Below are 24,048 nucleotides of genomic sequence, written 5' to 3'. Positions count from 1 at the left end.
CCAGCTTGGTGATCAGGAGAGAAGCATTAATCCAAGAGGATCCAAAGCTCCCTCAGATTAAAGAGGAAGACAAAGTTCTCTGCATCAGTCAGGATGGAGATCAGCTTTTGCCCAAGCAGGTAACCAATGTTTCAAAGATTACCTCCGTTTGTCGTGAAGATAACTACAGTGAAGATCAAGATCTGGACCTGAATCATGATGAATCTGAAAGAACAGCAGAGAAGATTTAGTGTCAGCCTTTAGCACTCTCATGACAGATATCACCTGCAACACTCACACAGTGAAACATTATGTATGTGAAACTTGTGGGAAAGTTTTCACCTGTATATCTTAACTGATCACACACCTGAGAATCCACACAGGAGCGAAGCCATTTCCCTGCAACATCTGTGGTAAAGCCTTCAATTAGGCCTCAACCATGAAGGTTCATAAAAGACTTCACACAGGTGAGAAGCCACACACCTGCCACGTATGTGGTTTAACTTCCAACCAGAAATTGGAAGTTCATTCAAGGGCCGACACTGGGGAGAGGCCCTACTCCTGTAACATATATGGCAAAATAGGTCTTCAAGACGAAGGGTCCATTGGAGGATTCACATAAGTGAAAAGCTGTATTCTTGCAACATTTGTGGGACCTCATTCAAAGACAGACCAATGCTAAAGCGGCATATAAGAACACACACAGGTGAGAGACCCTTCCTTTGCATCATCTCTGGACAACGGTTTTTCGAGAAGTCATCTCATACTGGTGAAACGCCGTGTGAGATGTGTAGAAAACGATACCAATCTCAGGGGAGTTTGTCAACCCACATGAGGACCCATACAGAAACCGTGTCAATCTGACGCTTGTGGGTTTACATCCTTTTTTCTATATCTGACAATCCTACAAAATCTCCATTTCCCTTGTACCCACAGATTCTAGTAGTTTATTGGATTAACTCACAGAAACCCACCAAGATGTGTTGCATCTGTTTTGTTGGATCACACATTTTTATTCCGTCTTATGACTGTGTACAATAAATATGTACAATAAATATATCACACACAGATTTGTCCTTCATTCGCCTAATGTTTCACTCATTTATTTCTGTCCATGAACACCTGGCTGTTAGGAAGTTATCGATACAGCTGATGCACCCAGTATATACTAATATCAAATACAGAGTTGATTGAGGTACTGGTATTTACAGTGGATGTCTTTATATTAATGGCAGTACAGGCATAGAATCTACATATCCATGGCAGATTGAGTCTGTGCACAGAGCCCCTTTACTCGGTCCAGTCACCTGAGGATTTGTTGCCTTCTGATTGGCAGAGTAGAAATTATCCATCTCCTCACATGATGAGTCAGCCAAGTCATTTTGTTTCTGCAGGAAAACCACATTTCCACTGTTCACCTGTTTCACCCTGCTGTAGTCCTCTGGTATATTGTCCTCCCATCTCCGACTGTCTAAACTAAGAGGGACATTGTCTTTTTGGAGCACGAGAATATTGCCACTGTTAACCTCTTCCATGGTGCTGTAGTATTTCTGCAAGACGCCCATTTCCTGTGAGCTTTCACATCTCTGAAGGTCCACATAACCACTACTGGTGGACAGTGGTTGGATCATGCTTTCAGTAGCGCTCTTGTGTCGATCTGTTGAATTTCTGTTCATCCATAGACTTTGTTGTTGTGGAGTCAGCAGATGAGGCAGCTCCTTGCTGGGTAAACCCTCCCCTGAGGTGCACTTGGTGCTTTTTCCAGATTTATCCTTTACATCTGTGCTTCCATTCAGTTTTTTCACATCATTTTGGCTGTGGATTGAGTCCATGCATTGTACTTTTATATCTAAGTAGCTGGGAGGAATAGACACACAGTCCTTTCTTTTCAGTGAATTTGAGCGGTCAAGCAGAGGCATGTTGTCTTTGTCACACACGATGAGGTACTCTTCCATCTGGTCCTTCCAGGTCACCACTGGAGGATACTTCTCATTGAAAATCAAGGCACTGATATCTTCAGCTTGTCCACTCTGTAAATATAATTCACCACATTGTCATTAAGGTAAAAATGATCTTTTGGAGCTGTTTGAATGTGTAATGCAGATTTTGTAATACCTGAAGAAGCTGAACATCCACTCCTCTTATCTTTGGCCCAGGAACAGGAGGCAGAAGGAATTGCTTTACACTGAATAAAAACAAACGAACAAAAAAACATGAGTCAGATATTTATCATCTGGAATAAATAAGTGTAAAATATAAAAGGTTGCAAGTAAAAGTAAGTGAACTCTTTGATAAGGTATCGTTTTTGTCTTGAATCAGTCAGAAAGTGTGGAATGAACTGCTTCTTAGTAACAAGACAAACACATACTTTTTTTTCCTTTCACAGCACTGTTAATAAGTGACTTTAGGGTAATGATTTCAAATAGAGACAAGGAGTTAGGAATGGGCAAACCTGAATCTCTTATAGCTGTTTAATGCGTCTTATGGTGGAGAGGGCTGCAGCTAATCACAGCTAACATTGGGCAAAAGGCAGGCATCACAGAGCTAACATAGAATCCATAAATCACTCATCTTATCCACAGTATTTAATCTAACAAGCAGGTCTATGGACTGCAGGAGGAAACCAGACCTGGAAAAAAAATAAACATGTAATACAGCTAGAGGGAGAATATTGCTAACAGAAAGAGACCTTTACTCCAGACTGAACAGGGCTCTTCAAGCTGTGAGAAGACATTGCTAACCACTGTGGATCCATGATTCCCTACAGTACAGCTTGTTCATCACCAAAAGCATTTGGTATTCCAAACCAAAAACTACAAAATAGAAGCATCTGAAGACTTTGGATCAGGCATTGAATTAGAAGCCTCAAATTCATCTCAATGACTTTACCAGCTGAACATGCAGACATGGTGTTTAAAAGGGTGTTAATATGCTACAGAGCACCATCCCAGAGTGAGGTACAATGGGGGGATAATGACAGGCAGCAACAGGACAACCACCTGGAAGAAAAACTCCTGTTTGATTAGCAGCTATAAAAATCATTAGGCTAAAGTCACTCCTGGATTCGCTTACTGTGATGCTTATACTGCATACTGTGGTTAATGATGACGATAGGTATTAAATTGTCAATACTCATGACTCAAATTGTAGCAACGCCACATTTTGTGATTAATTCTTGGCGAAAACTATAACACCTTATTTGAATAACCCATTTTCTTGCCACTGTTTAACAGATACCTACTCTTTTCCCTTGATAACCACGATACACAACATAGCAAAGAGTGGAACCACAGAGACAGCAGAAAGCAGTAACCAGAAGGGCCTCTCCCTCTGAAGATCTAAATGGAAGCAAAAAAGGAGTATTATGAATTAAAATGTGAATAGTTTTCACCAGAGAAGACAAAGTTAAATGAAGGAGATTGTGGGACTCACAGTCTGGGATTGTCTTGGAGGTGGTGTTGCTCCAGTCGCTCCAGGAGCCGTGATCCAGCGCACAGCGCACCTGAACCCTGTACACCGCCCCGGGACTGATGCTGTACAGGCTGAAGTGGGTTTGCTTACCGAGTGTGTAATTCTTGAGAGAGACATGGAGAAAAAAGTTATGCCTCTGCTTCTGCTCCCACATTGAACTCACCATCCTAACGAACTCAAACACGAAATGAAGCAGTCTTTTTAAATCTGACAGATTCTTTGACCTCCACTAAAGACATTGATTAGATTCTGGTAGCCAAACATCAAATGTTGCCAGTTTGATATAAATACACAAAATGTACTTTGGAATTTCAGAGTGTGAAGCACATTGCATGAAATTAATCCAACTATTTCATTGCTCATTTAAACAAACACAGCCTGAGTTTTTCAGGAAGTCAGGGCTCAGTTACTCACGTTCCATTCGTGGCTGCTGTCCTGCTTGATTCTCAGTTGATACTTAATGGTGACCCAGCCTGACCTGGGGTCGGTGTTGGAAGGAGGCTGCCATCGGACATGCAGGCGTGGATTGTTCTTTTTCTCCTCCATCTGCAGCGTGACGTTGTCAGGAGCATCCGGCTTTACTGTGGCACACAGACAAAATCAAGACTGCGAGCCAACAACGGTGTTCGACATTCATTCTATAGTGCATGTCTACCACTTCAGAGGTCATCCAAACAAAACACACACAATCTGATTTTAAGACTTGAAGCAGGCCTGCCTGATCAACTGGGTCACAGCAACCCCTTGAAGACTTAGTGGAGTATTAAAGGAGAAGAAAGCCTGGCGAAAGACTATGCATGATTTAAACAAGGTATAAATCATTAGCAAAGGTTCTGCAAAGGTTTCTTCCTGTTAAAATGGAGTTTTTCCTTTCCACACACACTTATGCTTGCTCATGTGGATCTGTTGGGTTTGCTCTGTAAAGGTGTCTAGAAATGACTATTTTGTAATTGGCACTTTATAAACAAAACTGAATTGAACTGAACTGAATCACATAGAAATGTTATTTTCATTACAAGGTGGGAGAGAACAGCACACAAATTCATAATTAAGACTGCACAGAGAAGCTTCAATTCAGCTTTACTTATGGAGTGCCAAGTACAACACAGTCATATCTTTAATAGAGAAAACCTAAAAGTTCCACATGAGGCACCGTGGAATGAAAAAGCTCCTTTTAAGGCTTCCTGCTATCCCAGTTGGTTTTTAGTATTGTCTGAAAGCACCTTTATTGTCATCACACAAGTTGCATGATGAATAAGTGGGACAGATCCCACTGAATGGAGCAAACAGAGTAAGCTTAAAATATATATGTGAGATAAGTTTATATTATATCCAGCTGCAAGATCTGAAAACACCTTTCAAAAGGAAATTTGTCTTGAAGTTTTGGGTAGAGAATTATTAATTCAATATTCAGTTTGTTATAAATGCCACATCTGACAGTGTCTCTTTGGTGCCTCTTTCATTGCAGCTGATTAATACCAAGATTTCTACACCTGGAATCAGTTAGTTCATCATCAATATGAATGAAAAAGCCTAGAAAAACTGAGAGAAGAGTAAAGACAGGTTACGCCTTGGAGAGGTTACAAGGTTAGAGAGACACAGGCCTACAGTCAATTTATGTTCAACAGTGACTTCTGTACTGTGGGAGGAAACCACAGTTCATAGAGAAAACCATCACATGCACATGCAGACTCAAACAGGCACTTTGTCACTGAGGATGACGCGCTAACCACTAACCCAAATTCATCAACACTCAAGCTAGCTGACCTGCACCCAACGATGAACTCTGCAGTAATAGCAACAAATAACACAGGATGTGGGTTTGTACCCGCAAGTGTAACATGCAGACACCTGCCTGGAGCTCTGTGTGAGGATCAGCCCAGAATAAGTCTCTGTGCTCTCATGTTTTTATAGAAAATACATCATCGATTCTTGATCTTGTGGATAAGTGCAAGACTCCGGTTGGTTCAGGTTAAGCTCTTACAGCACAGAGTTTATTTGCGTGGCGTAAGACTCATGTAGTGTCAACAAAACAAAAGAGGTGAAATTTGATCTGGGACCGCACAGCAGACTTTCCTGAACCAGTTCTGCCTCATTCTGTTCAGTTTCTGTTACGTGCACGGAATCGGTCACTCAGTACTTTTCCATTCAGCGCCCCCAGCAGAATAAAACAGCCCTGCTAATAAAACTGAGCCAATCATTAGCTCAGAGGAGCATCCTCCACGCTGACTGGCACTGGAACATACACACAAACACACAGTCCCTCCTATGACACGAATATGCTGTTACACAAACCTGATCTAGACACATTTAGAACTGTTAATCAATGCACTAAAAGTCTAAATATATCCCCAGCAGATCAGATGTAAAGAGAATCATCACACGGATCAAGGTCAGTGGTTTTTAAAGGCCTCGTACAGTAAGCAAGAGTCAAACCTACAGGAATCAGAAAAAAATACGTTTAAATAACCGCCGACGGCTGCGTTTCAACTTCTTTTAACTTAATCTCAACAACTATCAGTGTGCAGCCAGCTGTTGCAACAACTTACTGATTTCCATCACATCGATCTTCAGGGGGTCTGATGAGACATTTCCCAGGGCGCTGGAGGCCACCACTGTCAGGTGGTAGTCCACCCAGATGGACGTGTAGGTCTTGTTGAAGAAGCAGGAGTTGCTTCCTCCGGAGCGGTAGTCCGGACACTCGTGCTCTCCCTCCAAACTGGACACAGTGAAAAAAAGAAACTTACTGATCTAGTGCATAAATTAACAGTTTTTTCTGGGTTAAAAAAAGATCCTGGAACATGAACCCAAATATCATGAACCCCGACAGGAATGATTTAGAGTCAGCGATCGACCAATCAAAGGTTAAGACAAATCCCATTCCTGTTATTAAAGTTTTCTATTGCAGTCACAGACCTTCAAATGCCATTCTTCACTATTTAAACCACAATCAGCTGAAGACAGACTTTCACTGGTAAAATAAGACGTAGTGACAAGACTGACTCTTCTCTCTCATAGTAGAGGCGGTGCTCGGTCTGCGGCCCTCCGTCAGAGTAGGGTTTCCACCAGCAGGTGAACGTCTCCTTCTCAGGAGACCTGCAGCCCAGCAGCTCCGGCTTCCCCGGCGGGGACCAACCTGGCAACACAGACGACCCGAACAGCATCATTTCCAGAGTCTCTTCAGAGCAAGAATAAACCAAGTCCGCTTTAAAGATTCGTTTGTAGCTTCTAGATGAAAGAATTCTGTTGCTTCACAGAGGTCATCATTACTTACATTCAATAATTCTTACATGCTAGTTTGCATTCAAGTTTTTGTATGCAGTTTTTGAAGAATCACAAGGAAAATAATTGTGATTACAAGTTTTTAGTTACATCTTAATAAAGCAGTGGAGCTTCTTCATTATTTACTAGTCATAAATAAGCAGCTTGTTAAGTGCAGAGCCCACATGTCGAAGCGTTGCTGTGACATATTAGCTGAGATGTCTATGATCGATTCAGTCATTATATCGAGCTGGAGGAAGATGCTCTAAAAGTTCATTGTTTTTAGTTTTTGTATGAATAGATTCATGAACCTACGATAATGAAAACCAAATTACCAACATGTCACACTGCAGCAAGTTCTTATACAAATAAACTAATGCTACCAATGAAACACAACCAATGTTTCTTTCAGTCGGACATATTTCATTTCATTTTTAGTAAAAGATTGAAAAAGTTCTGAAATAATAAAGCACTCTAGAGTTAACAGAGATTGTAACAGTTAAGGAAACAGCTTAACATAATGCTAAAGTTAATAAGCCACTCAGTGAGCAGAACAGAAAAACTATAGCTCTGTAACTTGTTTCATGTACATCAAAAACAACAAGCTCACCGAAACTTCATGTTGCTGCTAAAAGAGGAAGTGACAGAAGTCCATTATTTTATGACACATCATTCAACACTGCTTTGTGTTCTGTACAGGCGCCTTCTACAAGGCTTGTTTTCAATCACTGCTGTTGGTGTGAAGTTGTCTTCACAAGGAAGCTGAACATGTGTTAGACTGTCTGCCTTGAAAATAAATGTCGCTTTGAAATATTTTGGTGATTTTCGAAGATGAACTTCAAAATCTGTACTCACTGTCTACATCCTGTGGAATGACGAGCCGAGGAAACTGTATCGAAAGAGATATTAAGCATTTCTCACAGTCAAAAACCAACCATCATCTTACCAGAGTTTTCCATAGCGACAGACAGCATCATCATCATCATCATCATCATCATGTTGAAGAGCAGCACCGTTGCATGGGCTCGTCTCCTCATGGTGACTTTGCTGCAGCACAGACACACAGCGTGCGGTTAGTGAGACGACGTGAATCCGTGTCTCCGGCCCTGTTTTCAGCTCAAACAAACAGACATGGAGGGAAAACATGGAGCGCCACCAGAAACAGCCTTCATCATGTTTCAATCTGAAACACATGCATCCCACCCACGACGATCACAACGCAATGTCAGTGCTGAGAAATGTTTGAAGAGCAGCACAAACTTCATCTGCCTGCACGACAGCATCATTAGAGAACCGATGAGCCACATGCTGAATGAGGATTTCATGCCGAAGAAAAAAGCTGAGTTTTGCTTTCACAAAAAAGGTGGACTTTAGAGCAGGAAAGTCTCATTTCAGTATTATTTTTAGCCATAATGCTTTGTACAGCAGATAAGATAATTTGGTAGATTTTTCAGGAATTTTCAGGAGTTGGCAAAACTACTCATATTTGATTAAAATTTCACTTTGAAAAAAGTAAAAAATAAAAATATAAATTTGTCTCGAATAAAGTAAAAAAAGTTTCTGAAATGTCTTAAATATAAAAACATAATAATGACAATACAAAACTCACAAAATAACTACATTCATGATAAGACTCAACTTCTATCATAGTTTTGAGGCACAAAGTGAAAGAATACAAACTATGAATTGACAAAACAGCTGTTGTCAAAATAAATATATTTATGAATTAATGAGGAGATGAAGCAGCAAATTAATATATGAAATAAGCTTCCAACATTTTAGAAAAGAAAGCCAGCATTACTTGCTATGTGTATATGTAAAAACAATCGATACAACAGATTAGACTGGCTGAAGCTCAAGCACACAGTTGAGAGAAACAGCAGCTCTGCGACAAGGTTGCAAGGTTACCCTTCCAGCCAGAAATTAACAGCTGACAGCAATTACCTAGTTTTTTTTTAAAGTGTTATTGGGGTCATATCAATAAATGACCTTTGGTTAAATTAATAGAAATTATCAAATAAATTTGAATGTTTTCATACTGATACACAGCAGCAAAATCAGCTTCTTTCTGAATTCCATCTTGACATGGCTCTTTCACAGTGTAAAGCAAACATTTCTCTTTCCAATAACTGATCAGTATTCCTCTACCCCTCTGTGAGCGTGGGTTTCTGTTTTCCTCTGTAATGTTTTTGGTTCTCAGCTCCTTTACTTCAGTGGTCTTTGGTAGATGATTTTTCCTTCTTCTAAAGTTCATGTTTTACATATTGTGCGTAGGTACGTAGAATACAAGGTTATATAAAATATTCAGAAATCTATACAAACATCTTATTACGACATATTAGTTGATTGATTGTATTATTTCTTTCACTTACTTATTTTCTTATCTATTATAATGTTTTGCTATTTTCCTTATGTATAAAAGTCACTTTCATGAGGTTTGTGTTTATCTAATATTCGTTAGCGTACATTCTGTAATGTTTTTTGTTCATTTGACTTCACAATTATCATATATTTTGTGTCCAGTTGTGCTTTACTAGTCTTCAGGGCTTTTTTCCTCTTTAATTCAGGCCATATATTTACTGTATTGTTGTTGTTGTTCTTTTTTTCTCATTGTTACCTTTATTAATGGCAATCTGGCTAAAAGTACCAGATAAATCAAGCTTGACTGAATACAACTGTATTATTATTTTTTTTTTTTTACTTCATTTGTTACATTTCAATTCATTACAGAGAGAAATTCATTACAGAATCTTCAAACCTGATCTATTCAGTTTGATTTAAAAAGTTAAACATCCTCTATTGCAGGAACTTCCTCAGTGGTGAAATCACCTGAAAATGTGCATATTTTAATAGTTAAAGCCTTTATGTTTAACTATGAATGTTAGTGAGAAAGTTCAAATGTGAGCGAGTGGAGGTGAGGTCAGGAGGTCGTGGAGGTCACTCACCTTCTTCGGGCCTCAGCAGCATGGACACACCGCCCTCCTCACCTGTCTGCTCACCTGCTCTCTTCAGGTGAGACTTTTCGTTCAGGAGGAGGGGCCTAAATACGTCACGACCTGCCCACCTGAGAGTAACCAAAGATCATATAGTCAGAACAAGAGGCATGACTTTGAGCTAAATTCAAGCCTCTACAAACTTCAGGAAGTTGGTGAGCATCATGCTATTTGGTCTTTTTAAAAAGGTACAAAATATCTAAAATTTCAAGGAGTTCAACACACGAATAATAACTTAACAAAAAACTTAAACAAAAAAATATGTAAGTTAGCTTTCTCTATTTATATTTGTATTTTTTTGTAATTTTGAAAGTATTTGTAATTATGCAAAGTATATCTATTATAACAGGCATATAGGTACTAAATTATAGATACTCCTCAGATTTAACTCATTTACTTGATTTATTCTTTGTGTGTGTGTTTGAGCGTTTTTAAACAATCATGTCATCACAAGCTGTGCAGCCTTTTATTTGAGAATATCTTCAAGTATTTCCTGAAACTGTTCCACTAATAAGGAAAAAATATTTTGTAACTTTCAACATTAAAACTAAAGATAATTGTTGTATAGTGCCATTAAATTAAAAAATTTACTGTTCGCCTGCTACATTTTATTATAAAAAATCATTCATAATATTGTAATAGATGTAAAAGTTTTTAGTTTTTTCTTTTGCATTTTATCTGTTAGTATGACAAATGTGAACTCAGTTGTCAAGAGGTTTTTGAGTTGTCCTGTTAAAAGAACACAACAACAACAACAACAACAACAACAACAACATCAAAGAAAGGGAAAGGGAAAAAAGTTGTCATTGAAAGAGTCAGCAGTGCATCTCATTTCATAGACGATCTTCGAGGGCGCGCTGCGGCTGCTGGGGGAACTCCAGCCCGGCCCGGTGGGCGTGTACGACTCACTCTCTACACTTCTTCCAGGAAGTGCGCTCTTCTCTTCCGACTGGATGCGTGTCGTTGTCGACACCTGGATGTTAAAGTGCGCGAGCTGCTGGCCATGTCGGAGTCTCTGGAGCGGAGCGCGAGGATCAGCATGCTGAAGGAGCCGCAGGTGAAGAAGCTCTGCGAGGTGCTGGACAAGTCCAGCGGCAGAGGCTGGAGGAAGCTGGGGGAGATCATCGGCAACGACAGGCGCTTTAAAGTCAGGTGGGCAGGAAATCGCCCCGGCTGGGCGTGTAAACACATCCCAAGAAAGTAGTGAAGCTGTAAATATACAGTCATGGTGAAACTACAGATGCACATTTTTGTTTTTAGTCTTGGACATGTAACCACTGAGCAGAATTTATTCACGATCCTGATTGTAGTAAGACTTTATTCTCTGTTAATGACTGAAACACATCAGACCTCATCACACTAACCTGCACTGAAGATTTTAATCACAGGAACTAATGATAGTAAAACACAATACATTAAAGAATAGAACATTCAATGTATTAATGCTGCAACTGGAAATCACTAAAATATATGTTACATGAATGACTGTGTTTATACATGCATGGATTAGGAGTCCATTCAGGAATTTTATATTATCTGTTTTATTTGGTATACACAATAGAATAAACATGTCAGAATGTCTGCAGTAGAAACACACAAAATGCCCTGAACTGTCTGCGCTGTCTGGCAGAATTTACAGCAGGTTTAAGACAAAACAAAATACTGATCTCACAGACGAGACAGGACGTATACAGATGAATAACACTATTAAAATGTATAAAAATTGTACAAAATGAAGCAGATAGATGAGACAAACCAAATAAGAAATGTATGATGTGCCAATACTATCTGTACATATATGCATGTTCTCCCTGTGTGTGGATGGGCCCCAGACAGTATTAGAACCCAGAACCTTCTTGCTGTGAGGCACTAATCACTCTTCCATAGTGCAGCATTTAATTTTCCTAAAAACATATTTTCCACTTGCAGCTTTTGCATCCTCTAGCATTCATGGTTTCACAAGCTGACCCTCAAATCAGCTGTGATGACCCCATGAATAATGTAGCTGCATTCACTGCTGCACTCTGATGTGTCATCTTGGGTCTCCGTGTTGTGTTTTTTCTGTCTTATTTTTACCTTCTGGTGTGCTGTATGTTTGACACACCTGAACTACACAGGTGTGAAGAAAGGATACGAAATAATACAGACAACAGCGAGCTATATAGAAATAAACATGACCAAACAGACATGTAAAAGTTTTAGAAAGTGGCACTGGACATGCAAAACTACTCAAATGATGTTCAAGACAGGTAAATGTGAGAAAAACAGAAGAAAGTGTCCAGATGTATCTCGGAAGTCCAATATTTATTTCAACTCAGCGTAATTGAGATGCAGTACAATTAACTTCAAACACAAAATAACATTTCAAACAAAACATTTAAAAAAATCAGATTAAAAAATCAAACACAGAGACACAAAATAAGATATTTTGAAAGATAATTTCACTCTAAATGATTTGAAAATGGTGAAAATCTGCTCAAAGAGACACATCATGGCAATAAAGAGATAAAAAAAAAACACTAAACTGGATCGTCAAATGTCTCGAAAGTGTCACTACAAGTGTAAAACTTTGGCAGTGCCGTTGTCGATGATCTGTGTGCTGCGTCCTCCTGCAGCTCGGACGACATGGAGATGTGCTCCCTGAAGGTGCTGGAGCTGGAGGGCAGCCCGAGTCTCATGCTGCTGAGGCTGATGGGAGAGCGAGGCTGCACTGCCGGACACCTGATGGACTACCTCAAGACTCTGGGGAACTCAGAGGCTCTTCAGTGCCTGAAGCCACCAGGTCCAGAGAGATTCTGCTGTTCAGTGTTTTATTTTAAGCTCATTCAAGTTCGGTTAAATCGTGAATTCAGATGTCTGGCATTAAACGTGCAGTAAACGGAGTGAGCATGCATTCCCAGTGAACGTCCTATGAATGTGCAGCCCTGCAGATCCTCATTCAGCCCCAGCCGGTGGCTCTTCTCTGTGGCCACAACCTGCGCCTGAGCTGCCACGCTGTGGGCAAATCTCCCGTCCAGTACCAGTGGTTCAAATCCAAAGAGGAGGTGAGCTTCTCTCTCTCTCTGTCTCTCTCTGTCTCTCTCTCTCTTTGTTTGTTTCTTTCTTTCTTTTGTGTTTAGACAGTCGGTAGATCTCTCTGACTTTTCCTCCTCAGATCCCGAACAGCTTCTCTCCGGACCTTGTGATCAGTCCGGTGCAGCTGAAGGACGCCGGCTTTTACATCTGCAGGGTGAACAGCGGCGACGCCTTCGAGTTCAGCCAGTGGGCTCAGGTGGACGTTCTGAATGTGGCCACGCCCTGTGGTGAGGCGCTGCATGTGTACAAATATACAGAAAGGGAATCATTTCAACCAGAAAAGAACAGTGAATCAGAAACGCTTATTCGTTCAGTGAAATGGAATATTTTTCTTTAAGTGTTAGTTAAGTATATAGATTCTTATATATTTTCCTGCAACATTCATTCCTGATCGTTTTCTCTGTCTCATTACATAAATGTGCACAATGTCTTTTTTTTTAACTTCTCTTTTTATTTTTTTGTAAATTCACACACATTACACTTTTCTTAAATGTATTTTGTGACCTTAATCGCTGAAGGTTCTTAACTGCTTTGTTTGAATGTCTTCTTTGTGCAGCGCTGTGGATTCCCTTGTGTCTGAATCGTGCTGTTCTCACTCTTCTCGCTCAGGACAGAGTTATCAGTCTTTGGATGGCCGGCTGAAGCTGGTGATTCAGCCCCAGCCCCAGCGGCTGCACGTGGGCGAGACCCTGCAGCTGGAGTGTGGCGCCGTGGGTCGCCCCATCCCTCGCTTCCAGTGGCACAAGAACGGCGTTCCCATCCCCGACGGCACAAAGAGGAAACTCCTGGTGAGGAGACGCTCTGAGCTCCTTCGCTGGGAGAGGGAATGTGTGGTAGAAACCGGTGTGCCTGTTTCAGATCCCTCACGTGACGCAGGATCACCACGGCAGGTATCGCTGTGAGATCAGCAGCAGCACGGAGAGGATGTGGAGCAGCGAAGTGGACGTGGTCGTAGGTATGTCACGCTTTCCACCGTTTCGCTTCATGCAATAAAATCTGCATATTTGCCATTATGTTTGAGCAATTTCCTGCTTCTTTTCTGAACTGAAAGCACCAAGGATCTCTGTCCAGATTTCAGAGGCCATGGAGTGCTCTGAAGGTAGAGTTGGAAGCGGTGGTGCATGCTGTGGGGTGGCAATCAGCAGGCATTAGCGGCATGTGGGCGTCGCTCTTAGAACCGCATGTGGGCCATAGTCTGGGTCGTATTGCTCAAAAACTAACCAACATCAAGCACACAGGGTTTGAGCTGCAGGTTTCACATGCTTGTGGAGTAATCGGGCTCCTGGTTTTACCTCCAATCAGCCAGTATCTGTCATATTGCCGTGAAAAGGTGGAAACATTGTGGACCCTCTGACAGTAAAGCGACACATCTAACAGCCATGCTTCTCTTGCTTCACATCAACATAGTTATTTCACTGACCGGGGCTGATTAGCTTTCACATAGCATTGACAGTGTTTGTCCAGCTGAAGAACCAAAACCTGGTCCCCCATCAGTCCTGCAGTATTTTCCTGTCTTTATGGGTAGATGGTAGAAGTACAGCTGTTTTTGTGAATGTTTTCTCCGAATATCATTCGCAGGATCATCTGATTAGGCACAGTGCATTTTGTGCTCGTGGTCAGGATCTGATTGATAATATTGTAAAAATCCCCTCACATTGGGAATGTTTTGTTCATTTTAGATGAATTTTCACGTAAACAAAAGCAGCCTATTTGTTCCATCGTGGCTAAAGCTTTGTCACTTTCACTCTGCCCTGGAAAATCCATTCTAATTATAGTAATACACTCAAATTTCTGAAAGACAGGATGATTTACTGTTTTTCAATCCAAATGACTCACAGAACTATGCTATGAAAAAATCAGAACCTCTTTTTCTACTGATTAAATGCTATGACAGTATGGAAAGTGGTTTTAGATGCACTGAGGCCACTGATTAATAAATTCTGTTCATTCTTCATTTTGCAGAGCTGGTGTTTTCCCCAGTGTTATATACCTTTTATGATGAAGCAATACTCAGCAACACCGTTACAGAGGTACACAGTGCATCAGTAAAAATGGTGCTTTGAATCAGTGGCACATACAATAATACAATATTCTTCCTCTGCTGTCAGTCATTACATCAACACAAACATGTATTTAAAAAAAACTAAAGCATTTCCCATTTACTTCTATCTTTGCACTCCTTTCCTTCTTTTGTAGAGATTTGAAGGAAAAGAGAGTTTTGGGAAGCTGCTTATATCAAGGTTAAAGATCAAGCTCCCTTCAGCTTTATGTAATCTATGATTTTTTACGCAAATCGTAACAGATGTTCTGAAAAGTTTCTTGCTTTAAAACATCGGTTTTCCTAACTGCATCACTGATCTCCCTTCAGGAAAGCTTCACATTTCACACTGATTCACACACTGGTGTGTTTACATTTGTGAGACTGGTTTTCTGGAATAGAAAGAACCAAATAAAGTAGAATATTGCACAGGTTCATAGTCTAGTAACTTCAGTTTAATCTCCAGGTGTATTTGTTTGGACTGAAGTGGCACAGATTGGGTTTTCAGATGAAATAAAAACCCCATTTGTGCTTCTTTTAACCAGTTTGCTGTATAATGGAACAAGATCTTCAACAATAGTCTAATAAAATCAGGTTTTTCTCTTTAAATGCAACATTTGTTTTAATATAGACTGCTGATTTAAAAATCCCATCTCATGTCTTTTTGAATAACATCACATCAGCTTCTCAGAAACTCGGGACCTTTCCAGTTAGGCTGTGTATGTGACGAAGTTTTCCATTGAAAAGTGGAACTTATGGACCCACAAATGGCCCAAAACAACAATTAACTCCCTCAGTTTGAGTAACTCCTTGTTTTGCCCGTCAGTGGCTGCAGTGTATTGCACAGAAGGCTACCACATTCCTGGTTTTGATCTTTTCATGGAACTTGTTGGCAGTAAGAAAAAAAACCCCCACTGTACCTCTGTTTTAAGCTTCTAAATCTAATTGGGTGACGCTTTCCAAGTGACTTTTTTCTACATCTTTTGTGTCTGATCACAGATTAATAACACTCAAATGATTATTACATGTCTGTGTTTTCCATTCCTAGATGACCTTTTCGCCATCGGAGGAAGTAAGAGGAGGACTTCTCTACAGGCTTTTACACATTCAAACATGTCCATCTTCCCATCTTGTTGTTATTTGTTTCTTTCACATTTTAATTTTAGATTCTGAGGAGCATTTTCTAAACAGTATCCCTGATCAACTGTACGGTAAGTGTTTATGTTGTCCCGACAGTGTGGCTGCAGTTCACCAAGTTTTCTGCGTCTGAAACAAAAAAAAAATCTTTGTCTTCATTTACGTCAGTTCCTCTTTTGATATAAACGCCGGAAAAAAAAAATAGTTTCACAAGTGTGGCAACACGAGACACGTCACGGCGCAGGCATGCGATGCACTGTGACACCCTCAGTATGGCAGTGCATCCTGACTTTTTTCTCTGAATAAAATCCAATTTTAGAAATCGAAAGAGATGTTTTTTTTTTTTTTTTTCATATGCGAAGAACATGAGTCATTACAAAATCTCCCCTGCTTCATATCTGAGTGCTGCCAGTGCTGGTAATCTTTTTAAAAATGGAGTAGTTCCGTTTCATTTTCATTCTGATTTTTCTTTTTTGAGCATATGAAATAATATTAGGCTCCTTGGAAAACAGTCTTTAGAATAATCAAGAACAGTGCTTTTGAAGTGTTTTCATAAAAATAAATATAGTGTGAGACTACAAGATAATTTAAAAGGAGCCTTTTATTCAGATCTGTCATAAACGTACTTAAACGTTCCATCTTATGTGTGGAAAACCAGCTGTTACTGATGGCTCAGTCTGATCTTCAGTTTTCAACAATCCAGCCATTCATTTCAAATTATACTGAGGTGATTTTTGTTGCGCTGAAGAGGTTAAATGTTCTGTTAATGCACCATGAGGAAGACGGTAGACCCCAAACTCTTTTTGTCGGATCTCAGAATGATTGTAACCCTGTTGGCAAAAACCCTCCAAATATCAGAAGAAATATGATCACATGAAGATGAAGTTGCTGTGAAGTGCGTGCAAAACAAATCTCTAACTGCATTGTCCCGCTTTTTGTTTTTCTTTTCATTACGCCAGCGACTGACAAAGTGGCCCTGCTGATCGGCAACCTGTCGTACCAGAACCACCCGCAGCTCAAAGCCCCGATGGTGGACGTGTACGAGCTCACCAACCTCCTGCGGCAGCTCAACTTCAAGGTGGTCTCCCTGCTGGACCTCACCGAGTCCGAGATGAGGAACGCCGTGGACGAGTTCCTGCTGCTGCTCCACAAGGGCGTTTATGGTACAGCGGCTCGTTTCCAGGCTACAGTCGGTGGCCTTGATGTGAACTGTAATGACTGTATCACTCTGCAGGACTGCTGTACTACGCTGGCCACGGCTACGAGAACTACGGGAACAGCTTCATGGTGCCGGTGGACGCGCCAAACCCGTACCACTCGGCGAACTGTCTGTGTGTGCAGAGCATCCTGCAGCTGATGCAGGAGAAGGAGACCGGCCTCAACATCTTCCTGCTGGACATGTGCCGCAAGAGGTCAGTCTGAGGCTTAAAGGGATGCTTCAACATTTTGGCAAATTGGCCCATTTAGCACAATTCCTTAGTCATTTCGAACAGCACACTTACTTTTTTTGTGAGGGCGAGCTGTTGTTTATTCAGAGGTGAGTCTGGGAAGGTTTTCGGGACGGACACAATGGAAGTGGATGGTATTTTTGCTTCCCCTCGTCAAACTCATCAAATACACAATCCAACAACCCCAAAACACTTTGGTGGACACGTTATAATCCGCACATTCACTACGCTGTGAAATATTAATGCAAAATTACCAGATTGAATTGTTTATGCGAAGATTGCTAATACGGAACTACTTACTAAATATGGCGTCTGGGCGTAGTGATTTCAAAAGAAAAAGTAGTTCCCAGTATTTGCTTCAGTGTCGTAACGCTACAATATTATTTGTTGGTGTTCCACAGCGTAGTGAATGTGCGGATTATAACGTGTCCACCAAAGTGTTTTGGGGTTGTTGGATTTTGTATTTGATGAGTTTGACGAGGGGAACCAAAAATACCATCCAGTTCCATTGTGTCCGTCCCGAAAACCTTCCCCGACTCACCTCTGAATAAACAAAAGCTCGCCCTCACAAAAAAAGTAAGTACGCTGTTCGAAATGACTAAGGAATTGCGCTAAATGGGCCAATTTGCCAAAATGTTGAAGTATCCCTCTAACCAGTGATAAGAGAGCGGAGGGAAAGGAATTCAGTGTCCACAAACACGTCCCACAGAAATAATGAAATACGAAGAGTTCCAAAAACAACATAAAGTAAAAATATTTACTGCATACAGATCACTCAGCAACAGTAACTTTGTACTTTTGGGAAAAAGAAATTGCACAATTGATCTAAAATCACTACTTGGAGAGTTCAGAGGTACTCTTGTGAGTTTAAGTCGTGTTTGTGAGAGTTGACAGCCCTACCTTACTTAGATGTTAAGACATTTATTTGATGTTTTTTATCCAGTATAAGTAGATTTGATCCCCATTAAAAGAGATATAAATTGTGTTGTCTGTTGTAGTGAAAATAATCAACCTAAAGGAGGCAAAGGTAGGCCACAGGAGGTTATGTCTCTGGTATTTGGCAGCCTTCATACCACAGAAGGCTAGTTAAAGTGGTGTTTCCCATCTAGCTGAGGCCTAATAGAGGTTTACTGCTTTAATTACATATTAGAATTTTTTTTTTTCCAGGAACATTCACGATGACAGCACTCCGAACGTCGTCCTGAGGGTTACAGCCAACATTGTCTTTGGATATGCCACGTAAGGCCTCAAATGTGCACAAAGTTCATCTACTCAGAGTTTAAAAGGTTCACTCTCTCTCTTCCATTTCCCTCCTTCACCCCTCATTAGGTGCCAGGATGCTGAGGCCTTCGAGCTCAGCTCCACCGGCTTCACCAACGGCGTGTTTGTGAAGTTTCTGAAGAAGCGGCTGCTGGATAACGAGAAGATCACTGTGGTGCTGGACAGAGTCGCTGAGGGTACGAGACGGAAGACAGTAGAAGAAAACAATCGGGCTGTTATGAACCAGGAAACTATTTCTGGATCCTATTAAATGCCTATTGATTGAACATTAGCTGCATCTCTCTGGGTTCTCGTGTTAATGCAGCTTGCTTTGCATTATTTATGTCAGAGCTGTAGTGGCTTGCTTATGGATTCATGGTGTTTGCTTTAAGATGAAGAAAAATTAATTAAGGATCCATTTTTTTAAATTCCATCTAAGATTTGGTTTAAGTACCTTTAATTTGAGGTCAGGAAGGATTTGTTGATTCAAAGTGGAGTGCTCCCCGGAGGGCCTGGTGCACTTATCATTTATTACTCAACAGTCTGTATTGGATTTCTTCTGTTTTTTCTGCTCAGACATGGGTCAGTTTGATGCCACAAAGGGGAAACAGGCTCTGGAGATCCGCAGCAGTCTGTCAGAGAGGAGAGCGCTGACCGATCCCATTCTGCCCAGCGACGGCGCCAATCTCGCCCACGTGCATAGCCGCCAGTGGGCGAAAGCTCATGGTGAGTTTGGAGTCACAAAAATGTCTTTTTTTCATGTAAATGAAATGCAAATAAATAACCAAAACACACATGAACATGGTTGGTGCAAGAGTGGATTCAGAAGAAGCATAGTGATATGATGTATAAGCATATAAATATCTCTGTTGCAGTGTTGTCACCTTTAGAGCATTGGGAAAAATGTTCAGTTTTTGGCAGAAAGTTGGCAGTGTGTGTGTGTGTGTGTGTGTCCCTCCAGATCTTCCTGAGAGCATGTGTCTCGACTTTGACTGCGGCGCTCAGATCAAGCTGGGCTTCGCCGCCGAGTTCTCCAACGTGCTGGTCATCTACACTCACATCGTCAAGAAGCCTGAGGACATGTCTTTCTGCCAGGCCCACGTCACGGACTTCTCTCAGGTTCAGCGCAGTGCGGCTCAGACTCTGCTCTCCAGACGCTGATCTTGTCAGATGTGGCCTGAAACTGTGTTGCTGCTGCAGGATCTGGACGTTGATCCCAAAGAGATGAACAGAGAGACTCCGGAGGAGACGGGGATCTACCTGCTGTCCAGCAGCCTGCCGCAGCATTGCCTCTATACCAGGATCAGCTCGCTGCAGAAGCTCAGGGTAAATCCTCATAAAGACAACTAGGTTCCAGAAGTATGGACGCCTTTATTTTAAGGGAGAAATACTTTTCCAATGTGATGATCTTATGTTATGATTACGTTGATGTTTGAGACTGGTAAATTCTTATTCCATGTGGATGCTCCCTCCCTCCTTCTAATATTCTGAAATGATTATCGTCTTGTTCGTATTTCGTTTTGTTCTAAATCAGTGATTCTCATCAAGAAATTTCCTTGAGTTTGACCGTCTCCTCCCTCCATGCCTCAGGAGGAGCTGGTCTTCACCGTGTGTCTTCAGGGCACCTTCGCTGCCATGGACGACGGCCATCCCATCCACTGGACCAGGAGCGTGAACATCGGCAAGCCGCTGATCGCCCGGCTGGACCTGCACCGGGCCGTTCGGCGGAACAGCTGCCTGCAGACCTGCCTGATCCCTCACAGCCCCTGCCACAGCCCCTGTCACAGCCCCGGGCCGGAGCACCGCCTCCACCTGCACCTGGGCTCCCAGCAGGCCCCGGACTGCAACCGCCTCTCCCCTCAGCACCCTTACGCAGACATCTGTGAGAGCCTCCCGGGTGCGGCGGGGGGGTGCGGGGATTCCTACTATGAGAACGCCGGCCAGTGTCGGTACGGGGCGCCGTTGGAGTCCGGCAGGTTCTCCAGCTCGCCGGACCGGCACAGCATCCCCATAGAGGCCGGGGACGATATCAACGAGGTGCAGACGGTGTTTATCAACAGTCTGCAGCTGCAGCAGCAGTGAAGCCACCTCTGAGTCACTGCAGCTCTTCAACATGGAAAAGTACATTTTAGGTCGCTGCTTCAAAGATTTTGTAGCTTCTTCATCATTTCCATTTAATTCAGAGAAAAGCTGAGATCCAGACAGGAGATCGGTCATAATGTAGGTGCAACAGTATTTCAACAAGGCCAAGTATGAGCAGACGGGTGCAACAGTATGAGGAGAAACTTTGTCAAGAAAGTAGGTTTTTTTTTTAGTCTTTTTGGAATTTTATCGTATGTCACACCAAAATGTCTTACACTGCCAGATATTTACAATCTCTTTCATTCAGGGGCCTCGCTCAGTGTTTATATCACAGCTTTACAGCAAGAAGGGCTGGTTTAGGTTGTGTAAGAATAGAGATCATCTCAAGGACTTACTGTGCCTCGCCCAATAACTGAGCGTTTGAAACCTGCGAGTCAGGTTAGGGTCACGTTAAATCTTAGTTTTTCCTAGTTGAGTTTGCATTTTCTACATGTGTGGGTTTTCTCTGGGGTTTTGCTGCTTCCTCTTACAATCCAAAGAGAAATTTCCTCTCTAGAAAGAGTGTACGCCCAGATCTTGATTCAGATTTCTATTCTCTATGCGAGGTATAACCTGATGAATGAATCGTTTGAAAGGTGAAATTAAATGTTTGAGCTGCAGGAGCAACATTTTTCTCTGCAATGCATGTTTAAAACAACGTCCCTTGTTTTGGGACATATTATAAGATACTGTTAGACCTCACCAGAGGGAGCTGTGTCATTCTTTCCTGTTGATGCCTGTGGTTTGTGCAGTTTTGTCCCACCTGCTGGGCGTCATTGCCCCCCTCACATTCATGGTGCCCAGTGGCCAAATGAGAGCATTTCTCCCAAAGGAAGGCTCACAAAGTGAAATCATTCAATCATCCAAGACCAAAGCTTTTAATTTCATTGTAAAACCACAAATCTGAAAAGAACACAGGACCTTTTCGCCTCACGTCAAGAATATCATGGCGGGGTGGGTGGGGGTGTTGGACTGACCTGGACCACAGTGCATTGTGATCCTAGATAAAGCAGCATCGAAGGTGGACAGAACCTGAAAAACACCAGTGTGTTTTTTGTAGACATTCATTTGAGTATATTATGGAGTAGTGCTGTTATTTCTGTGTATTTAGCATCGTCTAAGTATTGTTCATGCAACCTGAGCTGTCTTGTCTTCTGTCCTTTTCAAAGTTTATTACTAATTTTCTCATTTTGACAAATAGTACCAGTCATGATTGATTGCTTCTTTCACTGAGATACAGTTCTGAGAAGGCGTGAAGCCGAGGTGTCTTTAAAATTAGAAATAAGAACTGTTCGAGCCAACCGAATCAGCTGCCAGTCACGCTTCTCCTGCTTGTGTGTGTGCTTGTGTGTGTGTGTTCCTACTCTTCACTGTGAAAGTTTCCAGAAGAGTTCAGCTTCAGTGACTTGAGAACAGGTCGCAGCAGGAACTGGGACTTTCACAACTGTTTTGATATCATTTCCTGGGGTGACAGTGAAACATCACATCCTGAGGGACAATCCACCATGTCAGGCTTCCAGATGGTAGTGGTGGTAGATTAAAGGTAAACCAACTCAGATTCATGTGATGACTCTTTAGATCCACTGGTCAGCAGTAGTGAGTCAGGTCAGCCCAGTGGAAGCACAAAGTTCCACCTACAGGTAAAAAGAATGAATGAAACCAGACCCAATGCAATCTTAAAAAAAAAAAAAAAAAAGTTTTAATTTGAATGAGGCTCTATGAGTTTTTTTTCCCTTCAATCTCTTTTTGTAATCATTACAAATATTGACAGTATGAAACAGTTTCTGTTCTTGTTAAATAAATGACTTTTAAAGAAATCTTAATCTCATGCTGAACCAAACTTAGAACATTTGCAGTATTTCTTACATTCAGTATTATTCCTTATGTAGATAAAAAGTAAAAAATAGAAATAAATCCATTATCAGGATCATAAAGAAAATCCCATTTGTTAAAGGTGAAATTTATTCACTTTTCTTCATTAATCTCTCATAAAGAATTGCGCTTGTTTCACTTCTAAACATCTCGAGTTGCTGCAGGCCTCTCTGACCTGTCGGTTTATATAACGGCCATTGTGGGGGTGAGCTGAGTGATCTGATTTCACACAGCTCCACCAGGACCTGCTCCTCCTCATTCAGACCCATCGGTCTCCTTTGAGGATTCCTTTCACCCAAAAATGAAATGAGAAGAATTGTGCTCACAAAAGAATGGGCTGCTAGTTTGTATCCAACCAAAAACACAGAAAGTGTTTGAACACACAAGTCAGCGACATTTCTGTGTTCACTGAGCAGAAAGTAAATCCTCTGTCATTTCATGTGCTGCAGTTTCATGAACAGTGAAACAACGTAAATGGGATTATGTATTTGTTTGATTTTCAAAATCAATCAATTTTGCAAAAACTTCCACTTTCCGGGATCTTTTAAAAAACGTTCTCCAGAAATCTTGTCAAAATAAAAGGTTTGGATTGAATGTTACTACTTTAGAATTTGGGGAAGTTTGTTGAGACCCCGAGTAGACCGTCAGTTTCCAGCAGGTTCCGGTCCTCATGTCCTCTGAGTTTTTAAGGTAATTGGCAAATCCAGATTATGGCTTCAGACCATCAGTCACCATCCGGCGCTGGTCCTTCTGGGGATCCCACTTCTGAGCACCTCGTGTGTCTTGGAAATTTGGAAATTCAGCTGAAATTCAGCAAACACAAGGTGCAAATGTGTAAAATGGAGGAGAAAAGTGGAAAAATACTGAGCGAGGTATGATTTTATTAACTGCCTGTACAGTTCTGCGGCATGGAGTTGGACATGTACAGAGACAAGTCAAAAGCAAGTCACAATGGGGCCTTTTTAAGAGAAAGATTACATGTGTGAGTTCAGTGTGAGTTCATTCTCTGAGTATAATTGGAAGATGTTTTTTTTTCTTTTCTGCAGAACATCCTGTTAGGAAAGGTGTGCTGGCCTGGAAGTTACTGTCAGAGCAGTTTTAAGTCTGATGCTCTCAGACAATGGTTGGTTTATTGAAGTCAGAGTAAGACACAAGATGAAAAAGAGTTTAACTCAGTCATTCTTATTCTACTCAAACTCTGGTTTTTTTTTAAATGAAACAGAAAAATATTTAGAAATTCATAATCCATCTATAATCATTACACAAAATAATATCATTCGTAATGGTATGATGAACATCAATTATTAAACTCATCTAAGATGATTGATCAATTGAAGCTTGAGGCATAAAACAATCCTAACCAGAAGACATAATTCAAACAACGATGTGTAAA

The 24,048-nt window shown here is 41.3% G+C and overlaps 2 protein-coding genes across 3 annotated transcripts; one reads left to right on the top strand and one right to left on the bottom strand.

The window, feature by feature from the left end:
- Positions 1 to 960: 960 nt before the first annotated feature.
- On the bottom strand, positions 961 to 9,711 carry LOC115385333 (prolactin receptor-like). The gene is made up of 9 exons (XM_030087313.1): positions 9,657 to 9,711; positions 7,658 to 7,758; positions 6,454 to 6,586; positions 6,000 to 6,169; positions 3,865 to 4,031; positions 3,412 to 3,553; positions 3,221 to 3,317; positions 2,095 to 2,164; positions 961 to 2,009 (listed from the first exon to the last, which is right to left on the bottom strand). The coding sequence occupies exons 2-9, from the start codon at positions 7,746 to 7,748 to the stop codon at positions 1,200 to 1,202; spliced, it is 1,680 nt and encodes a 559-aa protein (XP_029943173.1). The 5' UTR covers positions 7,749 to 7,758; positions 9,657 to 9,711; the 3' UTR covers positions 961 to 1,199.
- A 930-nt stretch (positions 9,712 to 10,641) lies between these two features.
- On the top strand, positions 10,642 to 22,479 carry LOC115385346 (mucosa-associated lymphoid tissue lymphoma translocation protein 1-like). 2 transcript variants are annotated; one of them, XM_030087327.1, is made up of 17 exons: positions 10,642 to 10,856; positions 12,320 to 12,486; positions 12,627 to 12,748; positions 12,859 to 13,006; positions 13,389 to 13,567; positions 13,638 to 13,734; positions 13,831 to 13,878; positions 15,866 to 15,889; positions 15,984 to 16,028; positions 16,914 to 17,117; positions 17,189 to 17,366; positions 18,570 to 18,641; positions 18,732 to 18,859; positions 19,239 to 19,388; positions 19,624 to 19,781; positions 19,863 to 19,988; positions 20,253 to 22,479. In XM_030087327.1, exons 1-17 carry the CDS (start codon positions 10,708 to 10,710, stop codon positions 20,742 to 20,744), a joined length of 2,487 nt encoding a protein of 828 aa, XP_029943187.1. In that variant the 5' UTR covers positions 10,642 to 10,707; the 3' UTR covers positions 20,745 to 22,479. The 2 variants fall into 2 exon arrangements, with proteins under 2 accessions (XP_029943187.1, XP_029943188.1); XM_030087328.1 differs by lacking the exon at positions 13,831 to 13,878.
- The last annotated feature ends 1,569 nt before the right edge of the window (positions 22,480 to 24,048 follow it).

The sequence above is a fragment of the Salarias fasciatus genome, unplaced genomic scaffold (assembly GCF_902148845.1).
Source record: "Salarias fasciatus unplaced genomic scaffold, fSalaFa1.1, whole genome shotgun sequence".
In the NCBI taxonomy this organism is placed as follows: Eukaryota; Metazoa; Chordata; class Actinopteri; order Blenniiformes; family Blenniidae; genus Salarias; species Salarias fasciatus.
This window is presented reverse-complemented; position numbering and strand designations above follow the sequence as displayed.

Coding starts and splice junctions, on each gene's coding strand:
- LOC115385333 (XM_030087313.1), bottom strand. CDS start 7,748: ATGAGGAGACGAGCCCATGCAACGGTGCTGCTCTTCAACATGATGATG. Junction 6,170..6,453: donor CTCTACTATGAGAGAGAAGA/GTCAGTCTTGTC, acceptor CACTGTGTCCAG/TTTGGAGGGAGAGCACGAGT. Junction 3,318..3,411: donor CTCCAAGACAATCCCAGACT/GTGAGTCCCACA, acceptor GCTTCCATTTAG/ATCTTCAGAGGGAGAGGCCC.
- LOC115385346 (XM_030087327.1), top strand. CDS start 10,708: ATGTCGGAGTCTCTGGAGCGGAGCGCGAGGATCAGCATGCTGAAGGAG. Junction 16,029..16,913: donor TATCCCTGATCAACTGTACG/GTAAGTGTTTAT, acceptor TCATTACGCCAG/CGACTGACAAAGTGGCCCTG. Junction 17,118..17,188: donor GCTCCACAAGGGCGTTTATG/GTACAGCGGCTC, acceptor ATCACTCTGCAG/GACTGCTGTACTACGCTGGC.